Here is a 25,831-nt window from a genome sequence, read left to right as displayed (position 1 = left end):
TCTCCTTCTCATCCCTGACACCCCTGTGCTCTCCTTCACCAGGTTCTCCTTCTCATCCCTGACACCCCTGTGCTCTCCTTCACCAGGTTCTCCTTCTCATCCCTGACACCCCTATGCTCTCCTTCACCAGGTTCTCCTTCACCAGGTTCTCCTTCTCATCCCTGACACCCCTGTGCTCTCCTTCACCAGGTTCTCCTTCACCAGGTTCTCCTTCACCAGGTTCTCCTTCCCATCCTTCTCTGTTTCAGAAGTGTGTAAAGCCCTGAAATAAATTGATAGAACAGAATCCCCTGTCCCTGATGAACTAGACCCCTGCTTCCTACACCTGCTGCTGACATCATTGCTCCCCCATATATTTCTAACCTCACGCTTGACGTTCAGGAAATCCCCAAGTTATGGAAATCTGCTTTTGTACTGCCTCTCCTGAAAGGTGGAGATCCTTCGCTACTTGACAACTATCGACCCATATCAACGCTGTCTGTACTGTCAAAGGTCCTGGAGTCCTGGAGTCCTTAGTTAGAAGGTCCTGGAGTCCTTAGTAGGTCCTGGAGTCCTGAGTTAGAAGGTCCTGGAGTCCTTAGTTAGAAGGTCCTGGAGTCCTTAGTTAGAAGGTCCTGGAGTCCTTAGTTAGAAGGTCCTGGAGTCCTGGAGTCCTTAGTTAGTAGGTCCTGGAGTCCTTAGTTAGTAGGTCCTGGAGTCCTTAGTTAGAAGGTCCTGGAGTCCTCAGTTAGAAGGTCCTGGAGTCCTTAGTTAGAAGGTCCTGGAGTCCTTAGTTAGAAGGTCCTGGAGTCCTTAGTTAGAAGGTCCTGGAGTCCTTAGTTAGAAGGTCCTGGAGTCCTTAGTTAGTAGGTCCTGGAGTCCTTAGTTAGAAGGTCCTGGAGTCCTTAGTTAGTAGGTCCTGGAGTCCTTAGTTACTAGGTCCTGGAGTCCTTAGTTACTAGGTCCTGGAGTCCTTAGTTAGTAGGTCCTGGAGTCCTTAGTTAGTAGGTCCTGGAGTCCTGGAGTCCTTAGTTAGTAGGTCCTGGAGTCCTGGAGTCCTTAGTTAGTAGGACCTGGAGTCCTGGAGTCCTTAGTTAGTAGGTCCTGGAGTCCTGGAGTCCTCAGTTAGTAGGTCCTGGAGTCCTTAGTTAGTAGGTCCTGGAGTCCTTAGTTAGTAGGTCCTGGAGTCCTTAGTTAGTAGGTCCTGGAGTCCTTAGTTCGTAGGTCCTGGAGTCCTTAGTTCGTAGGTCCTGGAGTCCTTAGTTAGTAGGTCCTGGAGTCCTTAGAAGGTCCTGGAGTCCTTAGTTAGTAGGTCCTGGAGTCCTTAGTTAGTAGGTCCTGGAGTCCTTAGTTAGTAGGTCCTGGAGTCCTTAGTTAGTAGGTCCTGGAGTCCTTAGTTAGTAGGTCCTGGAGTCCTGGAGTCCTTAGTTAGTAGGTCCTGGAGTCCTTAGTTAGTAGGTCCTGGAGTCCTGGGTCCTTAGTTAGTAGGTCCTGGAGTCCTGGAGTCCTTAGTTAGTAGGTCCTGGAGTCCTGGAGTCCTTAGTTAGTAGGTCATGGAGTCCTTAGTTAGTAGGTCCTGGAGTCCTTAGTTAGTAGGTCCTGGAGTCCTCAGTTAGTAGGTCCTGGAGTCCTTAGTTAGTAGGTCCTGGAGTCCTTAGTTAGTAGGTCCTGGAGTCCTTAGTTAGTAGGTCCTGGAGTCCTTAGTTAGTAGGTCCTGGAGTCCTGGAGTCCTTAGTTAGTAGGTCCTGGAGTCCTGGAGTCCTTAGTTAGTAGGTCCTGGAGTCCTGGAGTCCTTAGTTAGTAGGTCCTGGAGTCCTTAGTTGGTAGGTCCTGGAGTCCTTAGTTAGTAGGTCCTGGAGTCCTTAGTTAGTAGGTCCTGGAGTCCTTAGTTAGTAGGTCCTGGAGTCCTTAGTTAGTAGGTCCTGGATTCCTTAGTTAGTAGGTCCTGGAGTCCTGAGGTCCTTAGTTAGTAAGTCCTGGAGTCCTTAGTTAGTAGGTCCTGGAGTCCTTAGTTAGTAGGCAGCTAAACTTATTTAATGCAGTCAGGCTTTAGGTCTGGACACAGCACTGTTTCAGCAACATGGACGGCAGGTATGATGTACAGTACTGGCATCAGGCTTGTTGTTCTCTGGAGGCCAGGAAGGAGCTGGTAGGATGTACATTACCGGCATCAGGCTTGTTGTTCTCTGGAGGCCAGGAAGGAGCTGGTATGATGTACATTACTGGCATCAGGCTTGTTGTTCTCTGGAGGCCAGGAAGGAGCTGGTAGGATGTACATTACTGGCATCAGGCTTGTTGTTCTCTGGAGGCCAGGAAGGAGCTGGTAGGATGTACAGTACTGGCATCAGGCTTGTTGTTCTCTGGAGGCCAGGAAGGAGCTGGTAGGATGTACATTACTGGCATCAGGCTTGTTGTTCTCTGGAGGCCAGGAAGGAGCTGGTAGGATGTACAGTACTGGCATCAGGCTTGTTGTTCTCTGGAGGCCAGGAAGGAGCTGGTAGGATGTACAGTACTGGCATCAGGCTTGTTGTTCTCTGGAGGCCAGGAAGGAGCTGGTAGGATGTACATTACTGGCATCAGGCTTGTTGTTCTCTGGAGGCCAGGAAGGAGCTGGTATGATGTACAGTACTGGCATCAGGCCTGTTGTTCTCTGGAGGCCAGGAAGGAGCTGGTAGGATGTACAGTACTGGCGGTTTTAGATTGTAGTGATGTTATATATATGCAGGCCTCAACCACGACCCTGAGAGAACTTGATTCAGTGTATCATGCAGCCCTCAGGTTCATTACCAATCAGAAACGTCTAACACATCATTGTGATCTCTACAGCGCTGTTGGCTGGTGGTCATCTACCTTGCGTAGGTTTAAACACTGGTATACACTGATTTATAAGGCCATATTGTAGGCTTAAACACTGGTATACACTGATTTATAAGGCCATATTGTAGGTTTAAACACTGATTTATAAGGCCATATTGTAGGTTTAAACACTGATTTATAAGGCCATATTGTAGGTTTAAACACTGGTATACACTGATTTATAAGGTCATATTGTAGGTTTAAACACTGATTTATAAGGTCATATTGTAGGTTTAAACACTGGTATACACTGATTTATAAGGCCATATTGTAGGTTTAAACACTGGTATACACTGATTTATAAGGCCATATTGTAGGTTTAAACACTGGTATACACAGATTTATAAGGACATATTGTAGTTTTAAACACTGGTATACACTGATTTATAAGGTCATATTGTAGGTTTAAACACTGGTATACACTGATTTATAAGGTCATATTGTAGGTTTAAACACTGATTTATAAGGCCATATTGTAGGTTTAAACACTGGTATACACTGATTTATAAGGTCATATTGTAGGTTTAAACACTGATTTATAAGGCCATATTGTAGGCTTAAACACTGGTATACACTGATTTATAAGGTCATATTGTAGGTTTAAACACTGATTTATAAGGCCATATTGTAGGCTTAAACACTGGTATACACTGATTTATAAGGACATATTGTAGGTTTAAACACTGATTTATAAGGTCATATTGTAGGTTTAAACACTGGTATACACTGATTTATAAGGACATATTGTAGGTTTAAACACTGATTTATAAGGTCATATTGTAGGTTTAAACACTGATTTATAAGGTCATATTGTAGGTTTAAACACTGGTATACACTGATTTATAAGGTCATATTGTAGGTTTAAACACTGATTTATAAGGTCATATTGTAGGTTTAAACACTGATTTATAAGGCCATATTGTAGGTTTAAACACTGATTTATAAGGTCATATTGTAGGTTTAAACACTGGTATACACTGATTTATAAGGTCATATTGTAGGTTTAAACACTGATTTATAAGGTCATATTGTAGGCTTAAACACTGGTATACACTGATTTATAAGGTCATATTGTAGGTTTAAACACTGATTTATAAGGTCATATTGTAGGCTTAAACACTGGTATACACTGATTTATAAGGCCATATTGTAGGTTTAAACACTGATTTATAAGGCCATATTGTAGGTTTAAACACTGGTATACACTGATTTATAAGGTCATATTGTAGGTTTAAACACTGGTATACACTGATTTATAAGGTCATATTGTAGGTTTAAACACTGATTTATAAGGCCATATTGTAGGTTTAAACACTGGTATACACTGATTTATAAGGCCATATTGTAGGTTTAAACACTGGTATACACTGATTTATAAGGACATATTGTAGGTTTAAACACTGGTATACACTGATTTATAAGGTCATATTGTAGGTTTAAACACTGGTATACACTGATTTATAAGGTCATATTGTAGGTTTAAACACTGATTTATAAGGCCATATTGTAGGTTTAAACACTGGTATACACTGATTTATAAGGCCATATTGTAGGTTTAAACACTGGTATACACTGATTTATAAGGACATATTGTAGGTTTAAACACTGATTTATAAGGTCATATTGTAGGTTTAAACACTGGTATACACTGATTTATAAGGACATATTGTAGGTTTAAACACTGATTTATAAGGTCATATTGTAGGTTTAAACACTGATTTATAAGGTCATATTGTAGGTTTAAACACTGGTATACACTGATTTATAAGGTCATATTGTAGGTTTAAACACTGATTTATAAGGTCATATTGTAGGTTTAAACACTGATTTATAAGGCCATATTGTAGGTTTAAACACTGATTTATAAGGTCATATTGTAGGTTTAAACACTGGTATACACTGATTTATAAGGTCATATTGTAGGTTTAAACACTGATTTATAAGGTCATATTGTAGGCTTAAACACTGGTATACACTGATTTATAAGGCCATATTGTAGGTTTAAACACTGGTATAAACTGATTTATAAGGCCATATTGTAGGTTTAAACACTGATTTATAAGGTCATATTGTAGGCTTAAACACTGGTATACACTGATTTATAAGGCCATATTGTAGGTTTAAACACTGGTATACACTGATTTATAAGGCCATATTGTAGGTTTAAACACTGATTTATAAGGCCATATTGTAGGTTTAAACACTGGTATACACTGATTTATAAGGCCATATTGTAGGTTTAAACACTGATTTATAAGGCCATATTGTAGGTTTAAACACTGATTTATAAGGCCATATTGTAGGTTTAAACACTGGTATACACTGATTTATAAGGCCATATTGTAGGTTTAAACACTGGTATACACTGATTTATAAGGCCATATTGTAGGTTTAAACACTGATTTATAAGGTCATATTGTAGGCTTAAACACTGGTATACACTGATTTATAAGGCCATATTGTAGGTTTAAACACTGGTATACACTGATTTATAAGGCCATATTGTAGGTTTAAACACTGGTATACACTGATTTATAAGGCCATATTGTAGGTTTAAACACTGATTTATAAGGCCATATTGTAGGTTTAAACACTGATTTATAAGGCCATATTGTAGGTTTAAACACTGATTTATAAGGCCATATTGTAGGTTTAAACACTGATTTATAAGGCCATATTGTAGGTTTAAACACTGGTATACACTGATTTATAAGGCCATATTGTAGGTTTAAACACTGATTTATAAGGCCATATTGTAGGTTTAAAGGCCTCAACCACGACCCTGAGAGAACTTGATTCAGTGTATCAACAAACAAACCCCGCCCACCTGGAGGACTCAAGGAAATGCTCAAAGTATTTTGTTATTCGTTAGAGAAAACTGTAGCAAAACATTTAGCAACAGAATGGAGTTAATTCATCTTTGATTTTTACTGGAGCACACTGCAGCACTTTCAGGTCCATAGGGTTTTACTGCCCCCTGCTGGAGACTGGAGCACACTGCAGCCCTTTCAGGTCCATAGGGTTTTACTGCCCCCTGCTGGAGACTGGAGCACACTGCAGTCCCTTTCAGGTTCATAGGGTTTTACTGCCCCCTGCTGGAGACTGGAGCACACTGCAGCCCTTTCAGGTCCATAGGGTTTTACTGCCCCCTGCTGGAGACTGGAGCACACTGCAGTCCCTTTCAGGTCCATAGGGTTATACTGCCAGATGATGAGGCCCTCATCAATACAGGTACTGTATGTAGAACCATAGTAAAGACCAGTATGGACTATCAATACAGGTACTGTATGTAGAACCATAGTTAAGACCAGTATGGACTATCAATACAGGTACTGTATGTAGAACCATAGTAAAGACCAGTATGGACTATCAATACAGATACTGTATGTAGAACCATAGTAAAGACCAGTATGGACTATCAATACAGGTACTGTATGTAGAACCATAGTAAAGACCAGTATGGACTATCAATACAGGTACTGTATGTAGAACCATAGTTAAGACCAGTATGGACTATCAATACATCTTATATATTTTTGTGCCAAACACTAAAGCATGATATTGTAATAAATCTACACCCTATTCCCTACGTAGAACACTACTTTAGACCTGGTCAGAAGCACCGTAGTGCACTACGTAGGGAATAGGGAACCATTTAGAACAGAGACAGTAATTCCCCTGAACATCTTCCTCTTCCTCATCTGGTTTCTTGAACAGCCCTTCACTCCTCCCCTCTTCCTCCCCTCCTCCCTTTTCATTCTATTCTATCAGCCACACCACTAGCTCACCTCCACACAATACATTTACAAGTTAAAGACACACCTTGGAATAAATAACAAAGGAAAACTATTACTAGATGAAGTTGAGTGTTTTTTATTATTTCCCATCACCATAAATCATATTTAATCACTGAACAGTAGCAGACCTAACTTCATCTGTTCCTGACTCTGGATAGTGGATTAAAAAGACCATCAATCTCCAATGATATTAAAGTACTATTCTGAACATTACTGATATACTGAGTGGCAAGTCAAGATATCTGCTGGTTCTATTGTTTGGTCAACAGCACCACCTGCTGGACAGGTTTAATGTTGCTGGACTGAGCAGTATGGGAGGATGAAAGATGACACATTTAGGGCCGGTTTCCTGGACATCTACATTGAACATACTGTTTAGTCCAGGACTAGGATTCATCTGTGTCTGGGAAACCAGACCATATAGTTTAGTAGAAAGGAAGTGATACCAGCTTGTAGTGGGCTGACTAGTCCTGAATTGTCCTTTAGTTCCTGGACCATTTTCCATGCAGCTCCAGGTGACAGAGAACACATCAATTAGGACCGAGCCAACAAGCTGATCAATGATACTGAGGAGAATTACATAGAGACAGAGAACCAACTGAGAAAACATATCAATGGTTCTGAATGACAACCAATATACATCAACACCAGACATCATGATTCATGGAAATGTACAAGATTAAAACATTGTATTGAATTTTAATTAATAACAAATCAGTTTACAGTTTAACCAGCTCAGCAGAACCATTATAATAATAGAGCCAAACCCAGGATAGAGGGGCTGAGTGAATGTGGTCTGGACTCTGTGGAGGAGGGTCATTGTGTCAGAGACACTGTAGAAGGACAGAGTACCTGCCTTGTGATCCAGGTACACTCCTACTCTGGAGGACTGAGGGCCTGATACTTTAGTCTCAACATTATTGTGTCTGAAACAATAACCATCACTAGAGCACTTTAAACTCCAGGACTTGTTATTGTATCCAAATCTACCATCATCCTCTGTTCTGCTGATGTCTTTATATGAGACTGCTGTATCAACACCACCAGTCCTCTCCACCTCCCAGTAACAGCGTCCAGACAGACCCTCTCTACACAGAACCTGCCAGTAGTAGGTGAATCTGTCTGGATGGACAGGATATGGTTGGACTTGGCCTGTACAGGTCACCTTTCTGTTCCCTTCAGACAGAGAGAGGTGTGTGTGTGCTGTGTTTGGGTCCAGTGTGAGCTGACAGGAATCTGGGAGAAGAGCAGAGACCAACGAGGGGAGTCAGAACAATAAGTTAAGTCAGATACTGTATCTCCCCTGTCTTTGATTAGAGCACAGCAGAGATCAAATCAGAGAAATATGAGGAGTCAGATAGAGACCCAGTCTTTGATTAGATCTACTATTGCTATATATTTCTAGAGGGATTGTTAGGAGTGTCAGTAAAAAGAGACTGTTAGTTACTTCACAATAAAGAGACTCACATTGTAACAACTGTTCTCTGGTCTTGGGCTCTGGAGGCAGTACAACATCCACTATATTCACTACAGACACACAAACACATTGACAGAGAGGGGAATGTTATCATCAGACCATATTCCACATGTATATGACTAGTAGGGAACTTTCAATGGTCTAAAGTTGATGTTCTTATTGTTTTCAACACACCTGTAGTGGAGATCTTGGTCCATTCTCCTTTAAGGAAGTCTTCTAGTTTCTCTCTCAGTTCAGACACAGTCTGACTCACATCTCCAAAGGACTGAAGAGGACGGACAACGATGCTGGGTAAGTCTGAAGATACACTGATACTGGAGAGAGACTGATACCTCTGGAGAGAGAGAGAGAGAGAGAGAGACTGATACCTCTGGAGAGAGAGAGAGAGAGAGAGAGACTGATACCTCTGGAGAGAGAGAGAGACTGATACCTCTGGAGAGAGAGAGAGAGACTGATACCTCTGGAGAGAGAGAGAGACTGATACCTCTGGAGAGAGAGAGAGAGAGAGACTGAGACACCTCTGGAGAGAGAGATACAGAGAGAGAGAGAGAGATACCTCTGGAGAGAGAGAGAGAGAGATACCTCTGGAGAGAGAGAGAGAGAGAGACTGATACCTCTGGAGAGAGAGAGAGACAGAGAGACAGAGACTCTGACAGAGAGAGAGACTGATACCTCTGGAGAGAGAGAGAGACAGAGAGAGACTGATACCTCAGAGAGAGAGAGGAGACAGAGAGAGGAGAGAGAGAGAGAGAGAGACAGACCTCTGGAGAGAGAGAGAGAGAGACAGAGACCTCTGGAGAGACAGAGACAGACAGAGAGAGAGAGAGAGACAGACAGAGAGACAGAGAGAGAGAGAGAGAGGACCTCAGAGAGAGAGAGAGAGAGAGAGACCTGAGGAGACAGAGAGAGAGAGAGAGAGAGAGAGAGAACTCTGGAGAGAGAGAGAGAGAGAGAGAGAGAGAGACTGATACCTCTGGACAGAGAGAGAGAGAGACTCTGGAGAGAGAGAGAGAGAGAGAGACTGATACCTCTGGAGAGAGAGAGAGAGATACCTCTGGAGAGAGAGAGAGAGACTGATAACTCTGGAGAGAGAGAGAGAGAGAGAGAGAGACTGATAACTCTGGAGAGAGAGAGAGAGAGACTGATACCTCTGGAGAGAGAGAGAGATACCTCTGGAGAGGAGAGAGACCTCTGGAGAGAGAGAGACTGATACCTCTGGAGAGAGAGAGAGAGACTGATACCTCTGGAGAGAGAGAGAGAGAGACTGATACTCTGGAGAGAGAGAGAGACTGATACCTCTGGAGAGAGAGAGAGAGGAGAGAGACTGATACCTCTGGAGAGAGAGAGAGAGAGACTGATACCTCTGAGAGAGAGAGAGAGAGAGAGAGAGAACTGATACCTCTGGAGAGAGAGAGAGAGAGAGATAACTCTGGACGGACAGAGAGAGAGAGAGAGACTGACGGAGAGAGAGAGAGAGACGGATACCTCTGGAGAGAGAGAGAGAGACGGACAGAGAGAGAGAGAGACGGGCGGACAGAGAGAGAGAGAGGAGGAGAGAGAGAGGACTGACCTCTGGAGAGAGAGAGACTGACAGGAGAGAGAGAGACCTCTGGAGAGAGAGAGGACGGACTGATACAGGAGAGAGAGGACAGACAGAGAGAGAGACGGACGGACAGAGGAGAGAGAGGACGGACAGAGAGAGAGAGACGGACGGACAGAGAGAGAGAGAGAGGACGGACAGAGAGAGGACAGAGAGACGGACGGAGAGAGAGAGAGACGGACGGACAGAGAGAGAGGAGGGACGGACAGAGAGAGAGAGAGGGACGGACAGAGAGAGAGAGGGACAGAGAGAGAGAGGGACTGACAGAGAGAGAGGACGGACGGACAGAGAGAGACTGACGGACAGAGAGAGAGAGACTGACGAGACAGACAGAGAGGACGGACGGACAGAGAGAGAGGGACGGAGAGAGAGAGGACGGACGGACAGAGAGAGAGAGAGAGGGACAGACAGAGAGAGAGACGGGACGGACAGAGAGGAGAGAGAGAGGGACGGACAGAGAGAGGGACGGACAGAGAGAGACGGACGGACAGAGAGAGAGACGGACGGACAGAGAGAGAGAGGGACGGACAGAGAGAGACGGACGGACAGAGAGAGAAGAGGGACGGACAGACAGAGAGACGGACGGACAGAGAGAGAGGGAGGACGGACAGAGAGAGACGGACAGAAGACGGACGGACAGAGAGAGAGAGAGGGGGGACGGACAGAGAGAGAGGGACGGACAGGACGGACAGAGAGAGAGAGAGGGGGACGGACAGAGAGAGAGAGGGAGGGACGGACAGAGAGAGAGGGACGGACAGAGAGAGAGGGACGGACGGACAGAGAGAGAGACGGACAGACAGAGAGAGGAGGACGGGCGGACAGAGAGAGGACGGACGGACAGAGAGAGAGAGGGGACGGACAGGAGAGAGAGGAGAGACGGACGGACAGACAGAGAGAGAGGGACGGACAGAGAGAGAGAGGACGGACAGAGAACGGACGGACAGAGGGACGGAGAGGACGGACGGACAGAGAGAGAGATAGGGCGGACAGAGAGAGACAGAGATAGGGACGGACAGAGAGAGAGAGAGGACGGACAGACAGAGAGAGAGAGGACGGACGGACAGAGAGAGAGACGGACGGACAGAGAGAGAGAGAGGGACGGACAGAGAGAGAGAGAGGACGGACAGGACGGACAGACAGAGAGAGGGACGGACAGAGAGAGAGACGGACGGACAGAGAGAGAGAGGGACGGACAGAGACAGAGAGAGGGACGGACAGAGAGAGAGAGGGGGACGGACAGAGGACAGAGAGAGGACGGACGGACAGAGAGAGGAGGGACGGACAGAGAGAGGGGACGGACAGAGAGAGAGAGAGGGGGACGGACAGAGAGAGAGAGGGGACGGACGGACAGAGAGAGAGAGAGAGGGACGGACAGAGAGAGAGAGAGAGGGACGGACAGAGACAGAGGGGACGGACAGAGAGAGAGAGAGACGGACGGACAGAGAGAGAGAGGGGACGGACAGAGAGAGAGAGGGGGACGGACAGAGAGAGAGAGGGAGGGAGGGACGGACAGAGAGAGAGAGAGGGACGGACGGACAGAGAGAGAGAGGGACGGACGGACAGAGAGAGAGAGAGGAGGGGACGGACAGAGAGAGAGAGGGACGGACAGAGAGAGAGAGAGAGGGACGGACAGAGAGAGAGAGGACGGACAGAGAGAGGAGAGAGGGACGGACGGACAGAGAGAGAGGGACGGACGGACAGAGAGAGAGGGGACAGAGACAGAGAGAGAGAGAGGACGGACGGAGAGAGAGAGAGACGGACGGACAGAGAGAGACGGACGGACAGAGAGAGAGAGGGACGGACAGAGAGAGAGAGAGGGACGGACAGAGAGGGGGACGGACAGAGAGAGAGAAGGACGGACAGAGAGAGAGAGAGGGACGGACAGAGAGAGAGAGAGGGGGACGGACAGAGAGAGAGAGGGGACGGACAGAGAGAGAGAGGGGACGGACAGAGAGAGAGAGGGAGACGGACGGACAGAGAGAGAGAGAGAGACGGACGGACAGAGAGAGAGAGAGGGACGGACAGAGAGAGAGAGAGGGACGGACAGAGAGAGAGACGGACAGGGAGGACGGACAGAGAGAGAGAGAGGGGGACGGACAGAGAGAGAGGAGGGACGGACAGAGAGAGAGAGAGGGGGGACGGACAGAGAGAGAGAGAGGAGGGACGGACAGAGAGAGAGAGAGAGGACGGACAGAGAGAGAGAGAGGGACGGACAGAGAGAGAGAGAGAGGACGGACAGAGAGAGAGGACGGACAGAGAGAGAGAGAGGGACGGACAGAGAGAGGGAGGACAGACAGAGGGACGGACAGAGAGAGAGAGAGAGGGACGGACAGAGAGAGGACGAGAGAGAGGGACAGGACAGAGAGAGGACGGACAGAGAGAGAGGAGGGACGGACAGAGAGAGAGAGAGACGGACAGAGAGAGAGGGGACGGACAGAGAGACGGACAGAGAGAGGGACGGACAGAGAGAGAGAGGGACGGACAGAGAGAGAGACGGACAGACAGAGAGAGAGAGAGGGACGGACAGAGAGAGAGAGAGGAGAGAGGACAGACAGAGAGAGAGAGAGAGGGACGGACAGAGAGAGAGAGAGGGACGGACAGAGAGAGAGAGAGGGACACGGACAGAGAGAGAGAGAGGGACGGACGGACAGAGAGAGAGGGACGGACAGAGACAGAGAGAGAGGAGGGACAGGACAGAGAGGAGAGAGAGAGGGACGGACAGAGAGAGAGAGAGGAGGAGGGACGGACAGAGAGAGAGAGGGACGGACAGAGAGAGAGAGAGAGAGGGACGGACAGAGAGAGAGAGAGAGGAGGGACGGACAGAGACAGAGAGAGAGGGACGGACAGAGAGAGAGAGAGAGAGAGAGGACGGACAGAGAGAGAGAGAGGGACGGACAGAGAGAGAGAGAGAGAGGGACGGACAGAGAGAGAGAGGAGGGACGGACAGAGAGAGAGAGAGAGAGAGGAGAGGGACGGACAGAGAGAGAGAGAGAGGGACGGACAGAGAGAGAGAGGGACGGACAGAGAGAGAGGACGGACAGAGAGAGAGGGACGGACAGAGAGAGAGAGACGGACAGAGAGGGACGGACGGACAGAGACGGACGGACAGAGAGGACGGACAGAGAGAGAGAGGGACGGACAGAGAGAGACGGACAGAGAGAGAGAGGAGACGGACAGAGAGAGAGAGAGAGAGAGGGACGGACAGAGAGAGAGAGGGACGGACAGAGAGAGAGAGGGACGGACAGAGAGAGGGACAGACAGACAGAGAGAGAGGGGACGGACAGAGAGAGAGGAGAGGACGGACAGAGAGAGAGAGAGACACGGACAGAGGGACGGACAGAGAGAGAGAGGAGAGAGGGACGGACAGAGAGAGAGAGAGACGGACAGAGAGAGAGAGAGAGGGACGGACAGAGAGAGAGAGGGACGGACAGAGAGAGAGAGGACGGACAGAGAGAGGGACGGACAGAGAGAGAGAGGGGGACAGACAGAGACAGAGAGACGGGACGGACAGAGAGAGAGAGAGGGGGACGGACAGAGAGAGAGAGGGACGGACAGAGAGAGGGACACAGAGACAGAGAGAGAGAGAGAGAGACGGACAGAGAGAGAGAGAGAGAGAGAGGACAGAGAGAGAGGGACGGACAGAGACGGAGACAGACGGACAGAGAGACAGAGAGAGACAGACAGAGAGAGAGAGACGGACAGACGGACAGAGAGAGAGAGAGAGAGGGACGGACAGGGAGAGAGAGAGAGGGAGAGGGACGGACAGGCAGACAGAGGGACGGACGGACATACAGAGAGAGAGGGACGGACAGACAGACAGACAGACGGACGGACGGACAGACAGAGAGGGACGGACAGACAGAGAGAGAGGGACGGACAGACAGAGAGAGAGGGACGGACAGAGAGAGGGACGGACAGACAGAGAGAGGGACGGACAGACAGAGAGAGGACGGACAGACAGAGAGAGAGGGACGGACAGACAGAGAGGGGGACGGACAGACAGAGACAGAGGGACGGACAGAGACAGAGGGACAGACAGAGACAGAGGGACAGACAGACAGAGGGACAGACAGACAGAGGGACAGACAGACAGAGAGAGAGAGAGGGGCGGACAGAGACAGAGGGACGGACAGACAGAGGGAAGGACAGACAGAGAGAGAGAGGGGCGGACAGAGACAGAGGGACGGACAGACAGAGGGACGGACAGACAGAGAGAGAGAGAGGGGCGGACAGAGACAGAGGGACGGACAGACAGAGGGACGGACAGACAGACAGAGGGACGGACAGACAGACAGAGGGACGGACAGACAGACAGAGGGACGGACAGACAGACAGAGGGACGGACAGACAGACAGAGGGACGGACAGACAGACAGAGGGACGGACAGACAGACAGAGGGACAGACAGGACAGAGGGAAGGACAGACAGAGGGAAGGACAGACAGACAGAGGGACGGACAGACAGACAGAGGGACGGACAGACAGACAGAGGGACGGACAGACAGACAGAGGGACGGACAGACAGACAGAGGGACGGACAGACAGACAGAGGGACAGACAGACAGACAGAGAGAGAGGGACGGACAGGCAGACAGAGAGAGAGGGACGGACAGGCAGACAGAGACAGAGGGACGGACAGACAGAGGGACGGACAGACAGAGGGACGGACAGACAGAGGGACGGACAGACAGAGGGACGGACAGACAGAGGGACGGACGGACAGAGGGACGGACAGACAGAGGGACGGACAGACAGAGGGACGGACAGACAGACAGAGAGAGAGGGACGGACAGACAGACAGAGAGGGACGGACAGACAGACAGAGAGAGAGAGAAGGACGGACGAGAGAAAGAGAAGGACCAACAGACAGAGGGAAGGACAGACAGAGGGACGGACGGACAGACAGAGAGGGATGGACGGACAGACAGAGAGGGAGGGACGGACAGACAGAGAGGGAGGGACGGACAGACAGAGAGAGAGAGGGACGGACAGAGAGAGAGAGGGACGGACAGAGAGAGCGAGAGAGAGAGGGACGGACAGACAGAGGGACGGACAGACAGAGGGACGGACAGACAGACGGACAGACAGACGGACAGACGGACAGACGGACAGACGGACAGACGGACGGACAGACAAACAGGGAGAGAGGGATGGACAGACAGAGAGAGAGGGACGGACAGGCAGAGGGACGGACGGACATACAGAGAGAGAGGGACGGACAGACAGACAGAGAGAGAGGGACGGACAGACAGACAGAGAGGGACAAACAGACAGACAGAGAGGGACGGACAGGCAGACAGAGAGAGAGGGACGGACAGACAGACAGAGAGGGACGGACAGAGACAGAGGGACGGACAGACAGAGGGAAGGACAGACAGACAGAGGGACGGACAGACAGACAGAGGGACGGACAGACAGACAGAGGGACGGACGGACAGACAGAGGGACGGACGGACAGACAGAGGGACGGACGGACAGGCAGACAGACAGAGAGGGACGGACGAGAGAGAGGGACGGACAGACAGAGGGACGGACAGACAGAGGGACGGACAGACAGAGAGAGAGAGGACGGACGAGAGAGAGGGACGGACGAGAGAGAGGGACGGACAGACAGAGGGACGGACAGACAGACAGAGAGGGATGGACGGACAGACAGAGAGAGAGGGACGGACAGACAGAGAGAGAGGGACGGACAGACAGACAGAGAGAGAGAGAGAGGACGGACAGAGAGAGAGAGAGAGGAGGGACAGACAGAGAGAGAGAGAGGGACGGACAGAGAGAGAGAGGGGCGGACAGAGAGAGAGAGAGAGAGGGACGGACAGAGAGAGAGAGGGCGGACAGAGAGAGAGAGAGGGACGGACAGAGAGAGAGAGGGGGCGGACAGAGAGAGAGAGAGAGGGCGGACAGAGAGAGAGGGACGGACAGAGAGAGAGGAGGCGGACAGAGAGAGAGAGAGGACGGACAGAGAGAGAGAGAGGGACGGACAGAGAGAGAGAGAGGGCGGACAGACAGAGAGAGAGAGGACGGACAGAGATAGAGGAGAGGGGACGGACAGAGAGAGAGAGAGGGGCGGACAGAGAGAGAGAGAGGGACAGGACAGAGGGACGGACAGAGAGAGAGAGGGGGGCGGACAGAGACAGAGGGACGGACAGAGACAGAGGGACGGACAGAGACAGAGGGACGGACAGACAGACAGAGGGACGGACAGACAGACAGAGGGACGGACAGACAGACAGAGGGACGGACAGACAGACAGAGGGACGGACGGACAGACAGAGAGAGAGGGACGGACAGACAGACAGACAGAGAGGGACGGACAGAGAGAGGGACGGACAGACAGAGGGACGGACAGACAGAGGGACGGACAGACAGAGGGACGGACAGACAGACAGAGAGGGACGGACAGACAGAGAGAGAGAGAAGGACGGACGAGAGAGAGGGACAGACAGACAGAGGGACGGACAGACAGACAGAGAGAGAGGGACGGACAGAGAGAGAGAGAGAGAGACGGACAGAGAGACGGACAGAGAGAGAGAGAGAGACGGACGGACAGAGAGAGAGAGACGGACAGAGAGACGGACGGACAGAGAGAGAGGACGGACAGGACAGAGAGAGGACGGACAGAGAGAAGAGACGGACGGACAGAGAGAGAGGACAGAGAGAGGACGGACAGAGAGAGACAGGGGACGGACAGAGAGAGAGGGGGGACGGACAGAGAGAGAGAGAGGGGACGGACAGAGAGAGAGAGGGGGGGGACAGAGAGAGAGAGGGACGGACGGACAGAGAGAGAGAGAGGGGGACGGACAGAGAGAGAGGACGGACATTGAGAGACGGACAGAGAGAGAGAGAGGGGGGACGGACAGAGAGAGAGAGAGAGGGGGACGGACAGAGAGAGAGAGAGAGAGGGGGACGGACAGAGAGAGAGAGAGAGGGACGGACAGAGAGAGAGAGAGGGGGACGGACAGAGAGAGAGAGGGGACGGACAGAGAGAGAGAGAGAGAGGGACGGACAGAGAGAGAGAGAGACGGACAGAGAGAGAGAGGGACGGACAGAGAGAGAGAGGGGGGACGGACAGAGAGAGAGAGAGAGGGACGGACAGAGAGAGAGAGAGAGGGGACGGACAGAGAGAGAGAGAGAGGGGGACGGACAGAGAGAGAGAGAGGGGACGGACAGAGAGAGAGGACAGGGACGGACAGAGAGAGAGAGAGAGAGAGGGACGGACAGAGAGAGAGAGAGAGGGAGGAGGAGAGACGGACAGAGAGAGGGGACGGACAGAGAGAGAGAGAGACGGACGGACAGAGAGAGAGAGACGGACAGAGAGAGAGAACAGAGAGGACGGACAGAGAGAGAGAGAGAGAGGGACGGACAGAGAGAGAGAGAGAGAGAGGGACGGACAGAGAGAGAGAGGACACGGACAGAGAGAGAGAGGGACGGACAGAGAGAGAGAGAGGGGACGGACAGAGAGAGAGAGAGAGGAGGGACGGACAGAGAGAGAGAGAGGGGACGGACAGAGAGAGAGAGAGGGACGGACAGAGAGAGAGAGAGAGAGGGACGGACAGAGAGAGAGAGAGAGAGGGACGGACAGAGAGAGAGAGAGGGGACGGACAGAGAGAGAGAGAGAGAGGGACGGACAGAGAGACGAGAGAGAGAGAGAGGGGACGGACAGAGAGAGAGAGAGAGGGGACGGACAGAGAGAGAGACGGACAGAGAGAGAGGGGACGGACAGAGAGAGAGAGAGAGAGAGGACAGAGAGAGAGAGAGAGGGACGGACAGAGAGAGAGAGAGAGAGGGACGGACAGAGAGAGAGAGAGAGAGAGACGGACGGACAGAGAGAGAGAGGGACGGACAGAGAGAGAGAGAGAGGGACGGACAGAGAGAGAGAGAGGGACGGACAGAGAGAGAGAGAGAGGACAGACAGACAGAGAGAGAGGGACGGACAGACAGACAGAGAGAGAGGGACGGACAGAGAGAGAGAGAGAGAGGGACGGACAGAGAGAGAGAGAGAGAGGGACGGACAGAGAGAGAGAGAGAGAGAGGGACGGACAGAGAGAGAGAGAGAGGGACGGACAGAGAGGACAGAGGACGGACAGAGAGAGAGAGAGAGGGACGGACAGAGAGAGAGAGAGGGACAGACAGACAGAGAGAGGGACGGACAGAGAGAGAGAGAGAGAGGGATGGACAGAGAGAGAGAGAGAGAGAGAGAGACACGGACTGACGGACGGACGGACGGACGGACAGACGGACAGACGGACAGACAAACAGAGAGAGAGGGGGACAGACAGAGAGAGAGAGAGAGGGGGACGGACAGAGAGAGAGAGAGAGGGAGAGGGACGGACAGGCAGACAGAGGGACAGGGACGGACAGACAGACAGAGGGACGGACGGACATACAGAGAGAGAGGGACGGACAGACAGACAGACAGAGGGACGGACGGACAGACAGAGAAGGACGGACAGACAGACAGAGAGGGACGGACAGACAGAGAGAGAGGGACGGACAGACAGAGAGAGAGGGACGGACAGACAGAGAGGGACGGACAGACAGAGAGAGAGGGACGGACAGACAGAGAGAGAGGGACGGACAGACAGAGAGAGAGGACAGGACAGAGAGAGAGAGAGAGGATGGACGGACAGAGAGAGAGAGAGAGGGATGGACAGAGAGAGAGAGAGAGAGAGAGAGAGAGAGAGAGAGAGAGAGAGAGAGAGAGAGAGAGAGAGAGAGACACGGACTGACGGACGGACAGACAGACGGACAGACAAACAGAGAGAGAGGGGGACAGACAGAGAGAGAGAGAGAGGGGGACGGACAGAGAGAGAGAGAGAGGGGGACGGACAGAGAGAGAGAGAGAGGGAGAGGGACGGACAGGCAGACAGAGGGACGGACGGACATACAGAGAGAGAGGGACGGACAGACAGACAGACAGAGGGACGGACGGACAGACAGAGAAGGACGGACAGACAGAGAGAGAGGGACGGACAGACAGAGAGAGAGGGACGGACAGACAGAGAGAGAGGGACGGACAGACAGAGAGAGAGGGACGGACAGACAGAGAGAGAGGGACGGACAGACAGAGAGAGAGGGACGGACAGACAGAGAGAGAGGGACGGACAGACAGAGACAGAGGGACAGACAGACAGAGGGACAGACAGACAGAGGGACAGACAGACAGAGGGACAGACAGACAGAGGGACAGACAGACAGAGAGAGAGAGAGGGGCGGACAGAGACAGAGGGACGGACAGACAGAGGGAAGGACAGACAGAGAGAGAGAGAGGGGCGGACAGAGACAGAGGGACGGACAGACAGAGGGACGGACAGACAGAGAGAGAGAGAGGGGCGGACAGAGACAGAGGGACGGACAGACAGAGGGACGGACAGACAGACAGAGGGACGGACAGACAGACAGAGGGACGGACAGACAGACAGAGGGACGGACAGACAGACAGAGGGACAGACAGACAGAGGGAAGGACAGACAGAGGGAAGGACAGACAGACAGAGGGACGGACAGACAGACAGAGGGACGGACAGACAGACAGAGGGACGGACAGACAGACAGAGGGACGGACAGACAGACAGAGGGACGGACAGACAGACAGAGGGACAGACAGACAGACAGAGAGATAGGGACGGACAGGCAGACAGAGAGAGAGGGACGGACAGACAGAGAGAGAGAGGGACGGACAGACAGAGACAGAGGGACGGACAGACAGAGGGACGGACAGACAGAGGGACGGACAGACAGAGGGACGGACGGACAGAGGGACGGACAGACAGACAGAGAGAGAGGGACGGACAGACAGACAGACAGAGAGAGAGAGAAGGACGGACGAGAGAAAGAGAAGGACCAACAGACAGAGGGAAGGACAGACAGAGGGACGGACGGACAGACAGAGAGGGATGGACGGACAGACAGAGAGGGAGGGACGGACAGACAGAGAGGGAGGGACGGACAGAGGGACGGACAGAGAGAGCGAGAGAGAGAGGGACGGACAGACAGAGGGACGGACAGACAGAGGGACGGACAGACAGAGGGACGGACGGACGGACAGACGGACGGACAGACGGACAGACGGACAGGGAGAGAGGGATGGACAGACAGAGAGAGAGGGACGGACAGACAGACAGAGAGAGAGGGACGGACAGACAGACAGAGAGGGACAAACAGACAGACAGAGAGGGACGGACAGGCAGACAGAGAGAGAGGGACGGACGGACAGACAGACAGAGAGGGACGGACAGAGACAGAGGGACGGACAGACAGAGGGAAGGACAGACAGACAGAGGGACGGACAGACAGACAGAGGGACGGACAGACAGAGAGGGAGGGACGGACAGACAGACAGAGAGGGACGGACAGACAGAGAGAGAGGGACGGACAGACAGAGAGAGAGAGAGGGACGGACAGAGAGAGAGAGAGAGGGGCGGACAGAGAGAGAGAGAGAGAGGGACGGACAGAGAGAGAGAGAGAGAGAGGACGGACAGAGAGAGAGAGGGGGACGGACAGAGAGAGAGAGAGAGGGGGACAGACAGAGAGAGAGAGAGGGACGGACAGAGAGAGAGAGAGAGAGAGAGGGAGGACAGACAGAGAGAGAGAGAGAGACAGGACGGACAGAGAGAGAGGACAGAGAGAGAGAGGGACGGACAGAGAGAGAGAGAGAGAGAGGGGAGGACAGACAGAGAGAGAGAGAGAGGGGACGGACAGAGAGAGAGGGACGGACAGAGAGAGAGAGAGGACAGAGAGGGGGCGGACAGAGAGAGAGAGAGGGGGGACAGAGAGAGAGGGAGGACAGAGGCGGACGGACAGAGAGAGAGAGAGGGACAGGACAGAGAGAGAGAGAGGAGGGACAGAGAGAGAGAGAGAGGAGGGACGGACAGAGAGAGAGAGAGAGAGAGAGGGACGGACAGAGAGAGAGAGAGAGGGACGGACAGAGAGAGAGAGACAGGACAGGCGGACAGAGACAGAGAGAGAGGGACGGACAGAGAGAGAGAGAGGACAGAGAGAGAGAGAGGGACGGACAGAGAGAGAGAGGGGGCGGACAGAGAGAGAGAGAGGACGGACAGAGAGAGAGAGAGGGCGGACAGAGAGAGAGAGAGAGGGCGGACAGAGAGGGGGGACGGACAGAGAGAGAGAGAGGGCGGACAGAGAGAGAGAGAGGGGGCGGACAGAGAGAGAGAGGGGGAGGACAGAGAGAGAGGGACGGACAGACAGAGGGAAGGACAGACAGACAGAGGGACGGACAGACAGACAGAGGGACGGACAGACAGACAGAGGGACGGACGGACAGACAGAGAGATAGGGACGGACAGGCAGACAGACAGAGAGGGACGGGCGAGAGAGAGGGACGGACAGACAGAGGGACGGACAGACAGAGGGACGGACAGACAGACAGAGAGATAGGGACGGACAGGCAGACAGACAGAGAGGGACGGGCGAGAGAGAGGGACGGACAGACAGAGAGAGAGAGAAGGACGGACAGACAGAGGGACGGACAGACAAACAGAGAGGGAGGGACGGACAGACAGAGAGAGAGGGACGGACAGACAGAGAGGGACGGACAGACAGAGAGAGAGACAGGGGCGGACAGAGAGAGAGAGAGAGAGAGGGGACAGACAGAGAGAGAGAGACGGAGGGGCGGACAGAGAGAGAGAGAGAGAGGGACGGACAGAGACAGACAGACGAGAGAGAGAGGGGACGGACAGAGAGAGAGAGAGAGAGGAGGGACAGGACAGAGAGAGAGAGAGAGGGGGCGGACAGAGAGAGAGAGAGAGAGAGAGGGGCGGACAGAGAGAGAGAGAGAGAGAGAGGGGGCGGACAGAGAGAGAGAGAGAGGGACGGACAGAGAGAGAGAGAGGAGAGACGGACAGAGAGAGAGAGAGAGGAGAGAGGGACGGACAGAGAGAGGACAGACAGAGAGAGAGGGACGGACAGAGAGAGAGAGAGACGGACAGAGAGAGGGACGGACAGAGAGAGAGAGAGGAGACGGACAGAGAGAGAGGAGAGAGAGAGAGGGGACGGACAGAGAGAGAGAGGGGACGGACAGAGAGAGAGAGAGAGAGAGAGGGGACAGAGACAGAGAGAGAGAGAGGGAGGGGCGGACAGAGAGAGAGAGAGAGAGAGAGAGAGAGGGACGGACAGAGAGAGAGAGAGAGGAGAGAGAGAGGCGGACGGACAGACAGAGAGAGAGAGAGAGACGGACAGAGAGAGAGAGAGGACAGAGGACGAGAGAGAGAGACAGAGAGAGACAGAGAGAGAGAGGAGGGACAGAGAGAGAGAGAGAGGGGACAGACGGACAGAGAGAGAGAGAGGGACGGACAGAGACAGAGAGAGAGGACAGAGAGAGGGACGGACAGAGAGAGAGAGAGGACGGACAGAGAGAGAGAGGACACGGACAGAGAGAGAGAGAGAGAGGGACGGACAGAGAGAGAGAGGGACGGACAGAGAGAGGGGACGGACAGAGAGAGAGAGAGGGGCGGACAGAGAGAGAGAGAGAGAGAGAGGGGACGGACAGAGAGAGAGAGAGACAGAGAGGGACGGACAGAGAGAGAGAGAGAGAGGGGGACGGACAGAGAGAGAGAGAGAGAGAGAGGACAGACAGAGAGAGAGAGAGAGGGACGGACAGAGAGAGAGAGAGAGGGCGGACAGAGAGAGAGAGACAGAGGCGGACAGACAGAGAGAGAGAGAGCGGACAGAGAGAGAGAGAGGACAGGACGGACAGAGAGAGAGAGAGAGAGGGACGGACAGAGAGAGAGAGAGAGGACAGAGAGAGAGGACGGACAGAGAGAGAGAGAGAGAGGCGGACAGAGAGACGGACAGAGAGAGAGAGAGGGACGGACAGAGAGAGAGAGAGAGGGGGACAGAGACAGAGAGAGGGCGGACAGAGAGAGAGAGACAGGGGACGGAGAGAGAGAGAGGGACGGACAGAGACAGAGAGAGAGAGAGAGGGCGGACAGAGAGAGAGAGAGGGGACGGACAGAGAGAGAGAGAGGGACGGACAGAGAGAGAGAGAGAGGCGGACAGAGAGAGAGAGAGGGGCGGACAGAGAGAGAGAGAGGGGCGGACAGAGAGAGACAGAGGGACGGACAGAGACAGAGGGACGGACAGAGACAGAGGGACGGACAGACAGAGGGAAGGACAGACAGAGGGAAGGACAGACAGAGGGACGGACAGACAGACAGAGGGACGGACAGACAGACAGAGGGATGGACGGACAGACAGAGGGACGGACGGACAGACAGACAGACAGACAGGGACGGACAGGCAGACAGAGAGATAGGGACGGACAGGCAGACAGACAGAGAGGGACGGACGAGAGAGAGGGACGGACAGACAGAGGGACGGACAGACAGAGGGACGGACAGACAGAGAGAGAGAAGGACGGACGAGAGAGAGAGAGAGAGAGAGAGAGAGGGGCGGACAGAGAGAGAGAGAGAGAGAGGGACAGAGAGAGAGAGAGAGGGACGGACAGAGAGAGAGAGAGAGAGGGACGGACAGAGAGAGAGAGGGGGACGGACAGAGAGAGAGAGAGAGGGGACAGACAGAGAGAGAGAGAGAGAGGGACGGACAGAGAGAGGAGAGAGAGAGACGGACAGACAGAGAGACGGAGAGAGAGGGGACGGACAGAGAGAGAGAGACGGACAGAGAGAGAGAGAGGGGACGGACAGAGAGAGAGAGAGGGACGGACAGAGAGAGAGAGAGGGACGGACAGAGAGAGGACCTTAGGGGACGGACAGAGAGAGGGGCGGACAGAGAGAGGGGGACGGACAGAGAGAGAGGGACGGACAGAGAGAGAGGGATGGACGGACAGAGAGAGAGGGGACGGACAGAGAGAGAGAGGGGACGGGACAGAGAGAGAGAGAGGGACGGACAGAGAGAGAGAGAGAGGGGACGGACAGAGAGAGAGAGAGAGGGGACGGACAGAGAGAGAGGGAGGCGGACAGAGAGAGAGGGGGACAGGACAGAGAGAGAGAGAGGGGACGGACAGAGATAGAGAGAGGGGCGGACAGAGAGAGAGGGACGGACAGGGGCGACAGAGAGGACAGAGAGAGAGGGACGGACAGAGAGAGAGAGAGAGAGAGGGGCGACAGAGAGAGGACGGACAGAGAGAGAGAGAGAGGGGCGGACAGAGAGAGAGAGAGGGGCGGACAGAGAGAGAGAGACGGGACGGACAGAGAGAGAGAGAGAGGGACGGACAGAGAGAGAGAGAGAGAGGGGCGGACAGAGAGAGAGAGAGGGCGGACAGAGAGAGGACGGACAGACAGAGAGAGAGGGACGGACAGAGAGAGAGAGAGGGCGGACAGAGAGAGAGAGAGGGGGACGGACAGAGAGAGAGAGGGCGGACAGAGAGAGAGACGGGGCGGACAGAGAGAGAGAGAGGGCGGACAGAGAGAGAGAGAGAGGGCGGACAGAGAGAGAGAGAGGGGGGCGGACAGAGAGAGAGAGAGGGGCGGACAGAGAGAGAGAGAGGGCGACAGACAGAGAGAGAGGGACGGACAGGAGAGAGAGAGGGGGCGGACAGAGAGAGAGAGAGGGGACGGACAGAGAGAGAGAGGGACGGACAGAGAGAGAGAGAGGGGACGGACAGAGAGAGAGAGGGGCGGACAGAGAGAGAGAGGGGCGGACAGAGAGAGAGAGGGGGACGGACAGAAACAGAGAGAGGGGGACGGACAGAGAGAGAGGGACGGACAGAGAGACATTTCCCATGAAGTTAATTTCATATCACATGTAACAAGACAGTTTAGTTACCTGGAGGAAATGGATGTGATCCTCTGTGTGTGAGAGCTGCTCCAGCTCAGTGCTTCTCTTCCTCAGCTCAGCGATCTCCTGCTTCAGTTGCTCCAGGAGTCCTTCAGCTTGACTCACTTGAGCCTTCTCTTGGGCTCTGATCAGCTCCTTCACCTCAGAGCTCCTTCTCTCAATGGAGCGGATCAGCTCAGTAAAGATCTGATCACTGTCCTCCACTGCTGACTGTGCAGAGCGCTGGAGAGAGAGAGACACAGACAGACAGACAGAGACAGAGAGAGACAGAGAGAGAGAGAGAGAGAGACAGGTTCAGTCAACTCTGCTCTCCAGGTCCACCAGGCCTTGTTCTCCCTCCTGGACAGACAGGTACAGAACACCTCTTGGTCCTGCTCTACTCTCCTCCCTCCTGGACAGACAGGTACAGAACACCTCTGCTCTCCAGGTCCACCACAGGCCTTGGTCCTCTCTACCTCCTCCCTCCTGGACAGACAGGTACAGGACACCTCTTGGTCCTGCTCTACTCTCTCCCTCCTGGACAGGTACAGAACACCTCTTGCTCTACTCTCCTCCCTCCTGGACAGACAGGTACAGAACACCTCTTGGTCCTGCTCTACTCTCCTCCCTCCTGGACAGACAGGTACAGAACACCTCTTGGTCCTGCTCTACTCTCCTCCCTCCTGGACAGACAGGTACAGAACACCTCTTGGTCCTGCTCTACTCTCCTCCCTCCTGGACAGACAGGTACAGAACACCTCTTGGTCCTGCTCTACTCTCCTCCCTCCTGGACAGACAGGTACAGAACACCTCTTGGTCCTGCTCTACTCTCCTCCCTCCTGGACAGACAGGTACAGAACACCTCTTGGTCCTGCTCTACTCTCCTCCCTCCTGGACAGACAGGTACAGAACACCTCTTGGTCCTGCTCTACTCTCTTGGTCCTCCCTCCTGGACAGACAGGTACAGAACACCTCTTGGTCCTGCTCTACTCTCCCCTCCCTCCTGGACAGACAGGTACAGAACACCTCTTGGTCCTGCTCTACTCTCCTCCCTCCCTGGACAGACAGGTACAGAACACCTCTTGGTCCTGCTCTGCTCTCCCCCCTCCTGGACAGACAGGTACAGAACACCTCTTGGTCCTGCTCTACTCTCCTCCCTCCTGGACAGACAGGTACAGAACACCTCTTGGTCCTGCTCTACTCTCCTCCCTCCTGGACAGACAGGTACAGAACACCTCTTGGTCCTGCTCTACTCTCCTCCCTCCTGGACAGACAGGTACAGAACACCTCTTGGTCCTGCTCTACAGACAGGTCTCCTCTCTACTCCCTGGACAGACAGGTACAGAACACCTCTTGGTCCTGCTCTACTCTCCTCCCTCCTGGACAGA

The 25,831-nt window shown here is 52.8% G+C and overlaps 1 protein-coding gene across 1 annotated transcript; it reads right to left on the bottom strand.

The window, feature by feature from the left end:
- Positions 1 to 6,698: 6,698 nt before the first annotated feature.
- Positions 6,699 to 18,096, bottom strand: LOC135534923 (stonustoxin subunit alpha-like). The gene is made up of 4 exons (XM_064961718.1): positions 18,087 to 18,096; positions 8,284 to 8,547; positions 8,100 to 8,159; positions 6,699 to 7,868 (listed from the first exon to the last, which is right to left on the bottom strand). The coding sequence occupies exons 1-4, from the start codon at positions 18,094 to 18,096 to the stop codon at positions 7,336 to 7,338; spliced, it is 867 nt and encodes a 288-aa protein (XP_064817790.1). The 3' UTR covers positions 6,699 to 7,335.
- Positions 18,097 to 25,831: the final 7,735 nt, after the last annotated feature.

Source organism: Oncorhynchus masou, unplaced genomic scaffold (assembly GCF_036934945.1).
Source record: "Oncorhynchus masou masou isolate Uvic2021 unplaced genomic scaffold, UVic_Omas_1.1 unplaced_scaffold_4162, whole genome shotgun sequence".
Classification (NCBI taxonomy): domain Eukaryota; kingdom Metazoa; phylum Chordata; class Actinopteri; order Salmoniformes; family Salmonidae; genus Oncorhynchus; species Oncorhynchus masou.
Note: the sequence above shows the minus strand (reverse complement) of the source record. Positions and strands in the feature narration are given on the sequence as shown.

Coding starts and splice junctions, on each gene's coding strand:
- LOC135534923 (XM_064961718.1), bottom strand. Junction 8,160..8,283: donor GACCAAGATCTCCACTACAG/GTGTGTTGAAAA, acceptor GTGTGTCTGTAG/TGAATATAGTGGATGTTGTA. Junction 7,869..8,099: donor CAGAGAACAGTTGTTACAAT/GTGAGTCTCTTT, acceptor CTCTTCTCCCAG/ATTCCTGTCAGCTCACACTG.